This window comes from Nannochloropsis gaditana, assembly GCF_000240725.1.
Source record: "Nannochloropsis gaditana CCMP526 unplaced genomic scaffold scaffold1140, whole genome shotgun sequence".
NCBI lineage: Eukaryota > Eustigmatophyceae > Eustigmatales > Monodopsidaceae > Microchloropsis > Microchloropsis gaditana.
In genome coordinates this window covers 2,074-6,205 of record NW_005802813.1, presented here as the reverse complement: position 1 = coordinate 6,205, position 4,132 = coordinate 2,074, and the positions used below count along the sequence as shown (strand labels likewise).

General features: G+C 58.0%; 1 protein-coding gene across 1 annotated transcript; it reads left to right on the top strand.

Annotated features, from left to right (window-relative positions):
• Positions 1-2,236: 2,236 nt before the first annotated feature.
• Positions 2,237-3,560, top strand: NGA_0116820 (uncharacterized protein; the record flags this gene model as incomplete). Its single annotated transcript, XM_005852490.1, has 2 exons — positions 2,237-3,154; positions 3,333-3,560. 2 exons carry the CDS (start codon positions 2,237-2,239, stop codon positions 3,477-3,479), a joined length of 1,065 nt encoding a protein of 354 aa, XP_005852552.1. The 3' UTR covers positions 3,480-3,560.
• Between the last annotated feature and the right edge of the window lie 572 nt (positions 3,561-4,132).

The following is a 4,132-nucleotide window of genomic DNA, read 5'->3' as shown; positions in this document are numbered from 1 at the left end:
CAACGCCGGGGATGGACGAGCTTCACAGGGCTTTCGACGCCTGTCAGGAGGAGGTACGACGGACACAGCACGAGGCTGCGGTCCTGAAGGTGCTGCGAGGGGCGGTGGCGGGGGAGGGAGGGATGGAGGGTGTGCGAGAGGCATTGGGGCTGAGTGTGGGGCAAATGACGAAGCTTCGAGGCTTGTTTGCCTGGCGGTGGACAGCGAAAGGGCGACCCGAAGAGGAAGGGGTGGTGGGAGGGGAGGAAGGGGGGGAGGAAGGGCTGGGGGGAAGGGGGTGCTCGGTGGCTGGGGGGGGCGGACAGAGGAGGGGAGGGGGAGGAAGAGGAGGAGGTCGAGACAAGGCTCAGGGACGTGGAAGCGCAGATAGCGCGGCTGCAGGCTTGCCTCCGGGCGGTGGGACGCGGAGAGATGACCTCGGTCCCCTCCCTCCTCCTCCCTTCCCATCCCCTTTCTCCCCCTCCTTTGCTACCTGTCGGCGCCCTTCGGGACGGGACTCCCTTTCCCTGTGTGCATAGGGCGCTCGAATCGCTGAAAAGGGTGCTAACTCCGGGGCAAATGACGCGGTATCTGGAATGGGCAGAGGCTAATCGGGGGGCCATCGGAAGGTTAAGCCTGGAGGAAGATGGTCAGTGCGAGGGAGGGGGAAGAGAAGAAGAGGGTGGAAGCCACAAGGACGATAGGTTCCATTTTTCCAGTAGCGCCGCCCGTTCGATGATCGGAGGTACAAAATGACTTGTCCCGAATCAACGGGCTGGCAGGGAAGACGTTGGCACACTGGTTTTCAGGTGCCGCGCAGTTTTTGGATTGCGTCCAGAGGACGCATTTACAAGAACTTCAGCGACGTGAATTAAGGCGGGAGTCCAGTGGCCCGGCTCGAGAATCTCGCCCTCACAGTTTTGTGTGCATGTGCTTAGCGAGGTAGCGACATGTACATGTAGGGAATTTTGCATTTTTGGTGTGTATTTGGGAATCATGATGGGAATTAGAGGTGAGAAGGATCGTGCGAACAGTTTTGTTGGAAATTGTGGGGTCGAAGGAACAATTTTGACATGTGCATATATACGAACATCTTTGTAATTCGATCGATCGGCCAAGCCTGTGGAGTGGCGCTGAATAGAAAATTGCCGAGAAGGAGACTTCCATGCCTATTGAATTGTATGAGGCTCGTCAATTGTTCTTCCGGAAACGGTCCTCCGTACCATTCTATCAGTTGTACTTTGTCTCCACCTGGCTCAATCGCGTGAAATTCCATCTCACCACCAAGACATGCAGAAGTCAGGCCCAGAGAAATAGACTGATGCAACTTGAAATTTAACCTCTCCTCGTCCACGAACCTCTTACCGTCGGCAACCGTGGGCTTTCTCCTAATCAAGTAGTAAAGGCCGCATGCCGGGACCGCGGGGGGCGGTTTCCTCATACCCGGAGTTTCTTTCTCCCTTGCGCAGAGCACAGACGGCATGAAAAGGATTCTAAGTCGGACACACGACGACACTCATACCCCAACCCTGTGGTATGCCGTGGCGACGTACCGTGCCGGTTGCCATGTTCTTTGGAAACATCTTATTCGTCATTTTGTATTCCTTCGACTAGGTTGAGATATCGTCTTGGGCCCTGGCGTGCCCCAGGCTCGTTCCTCGTGAGACGAGATAAGAGTTCGGGGCAAAGGAGGCCGTTCCATCGCCCTGGGATGGAAAGTCTTCACCATGCACCATCATCACTACGGACAACTTCAACTGCTTTGAATGACTCAACCGCAGTGCAATTGAAGGCTTCGAACAAGGGGTCGTCGCGCACAAAGAAAGCCCTCTTCCTTGTAAGCAGTATCGCTCTAGTATCATCTTCATCCGCCTCAGCTCAGGCCTCCTCTTCCCTTCACCACTCCGTGGCATTCCACAATGGCCTATCCTTTTTTTCACGACTGAATGCCCATGCGTGGGGGAAAAAATATGCTGCCGGGTCAAGCGACTCGGGCGAGGGAAATGCCTACAGCAGCATCAGTCTAAAGACTCCCAACACGAAGGTCACGCCCTCAAACCCCGTCACTCCCACCACAAATTCCCGTGCCCGCACGCCCTCCATCCCTGTCCGTCTCCTCGATGAATCGGCCGCTGCTGGTGCTGCGGCTGCCGCCGCCACGGGCGCAGGAAGTGAGTCCTTCACCCTGGGGGGGCTTCTGGAAAAGGACCGGCAAGCAGTCACTTCCCTGCCGCCCGCGCCCTTCCAAGACATCGAAATGGACAAAGAAATTTTGGAGGAGCTGACTCGCATGTTGTACCAGTCCCTCAACGAACGTCAGCAGGATGTGTGGGCGAAGCTGTGGCTAAACGACGACCAGGGCGGGGGCGGCAGCAGCGTCATGTTGTCCGCGGGGGACGGAAACGTGACGGTGGGCCACGCAGGGGTGGTGGACTGGCTGAACGTGCTGAGAAAGGAGGAGCGGAAGCTGGACCCAGGCAAGAAAGGGCTCATGCTCTGCCCCACCACCGAGATCAGCAACGTCCGGGTATGTGTGAACGGCTTGCACGCGTGGGTGACATGTCACGAGGTGTTGACACGGGGCCTGCTCAAAGACGGCGGGGAGGGACGGGGAAAGGGTGGCGAAGCGGGCGAGAAGGAGCCAATGTGGGGCACCAACATTTTCCGACGATGGAACGGGCAGTGGAAATTGATGTGCCATTTCTCAGGGCGCTTGGCGGGCGTGCAAGGGGAGTTGCAAGACTTGATGGAGGAGAAGAGGATGAGGGAGATGGCGGGCGGGGGAAAGGGGAAACGGGGAGGAAGCGGGGGCATGCCGAACATCCAACGGATTCCGTTACGGCCGGAAGACTTGGGTTTACCTCCGGGCATGGGCGCCGAGGCGGAAATCACGTGGGAGATGGACGACGGCATGTTCGAAGGGGACGGTGAAGACGAAGGCTTCGAGAACGAGGACGGGATGGCGGTGGACGTGGAAGTGGTGAAGGAGGGTGGGGGGGAAGAAGGGAGGGAGGGAGGGCGGGAGGAAGAGCGACGTTTGGCGGCTTCTTTTGAGGATTTGGCTGGGCGATTGTTGGAATGGAACAGGGCCGATGTGTTCAGAAAGGAGACCAAGAAAGCTTTGGGGGCTGTGAGAAAACTTGCGCGGGAGGGGTATTTGACGGAGGTGGACAAGGTGAGGACACGGGGGAGGGAGGGCTTGAGGGAGGGCTTGAGGGAGGGAGGGAAGGAGGGAGGGAGGGAGGGCAGGATCCTCTGGCGGGGCCTTCTGCCTTGGCTCCAGCTGCGGCCTCCCCCACACTTTTCAAGTACTGACAGACCGTCTTGCTTCCTATTTCCTTTTTGCTTTTCAGATGAAACTCATCCATTCCGTGATCAGCGCGGCTTCCCGGGAGGAAGTGTCGCAGGTAGAAATGGCCTACGACCTCCTGGTCAGCGAGTTCGAGGACGAGGAGGAGTTCTCGGAGCAGTTGAAGTTGATATTGCACACGTTGGAGTGAAGGAGGAGGGAAAACGGGGGATGAGTGGAGCGCGTCACGAAGGATGGAAGCCGAGTTGGTGGGGAGGGAGGGGGGAAAGCGGGGAGGGCGTGCTACTCCTCGTACTTGGGAAGGGGACGAAGTGGGTGCCGCGGGGATCTCGAAGCGGAGGTGGAAAGCGGACGAGCAGAAGGACGGAAGGAGAAGAAGAAGAAGGAGGGGGAGGAGGAAAGATGAAGCGATGGAGTCGGAGGGATGGCGACAGAGGCATTGGAGCGTCAGGTGACAATCAGCGAGGCTCAGTGGCCCTCTGATAAAATGCTAAGTAAGAAAGGTGGCGGTAACGGCCGTCGCAGTGTTCATGTAGGGGTAGCAGTGGAGGGGGAAGGATGAGGAGCTGGGGGACGTGCATCAATAGGGAAGATCGCAAGGAGAGAGGCGAAGGAAGGGTAGCGTGGGGGGTTGGACGACTGGAGGGGACGAGTGCATGCCTGGAAATTCTCAATGTACAGGAGCGGGAGGCCCACAGAAGCAGGAGTAAGAGCCGTAGCAATACCAACAACCCAGGGTTCAGGGATAGCTTTGCCAATTGAGCACGAGAGTGGAGGAGGAAGGGGCATGTGGTGGTAAGGGGAGAGTAGAGAGGGGCGTGGGAGGGAGTATGGGAGATTGGG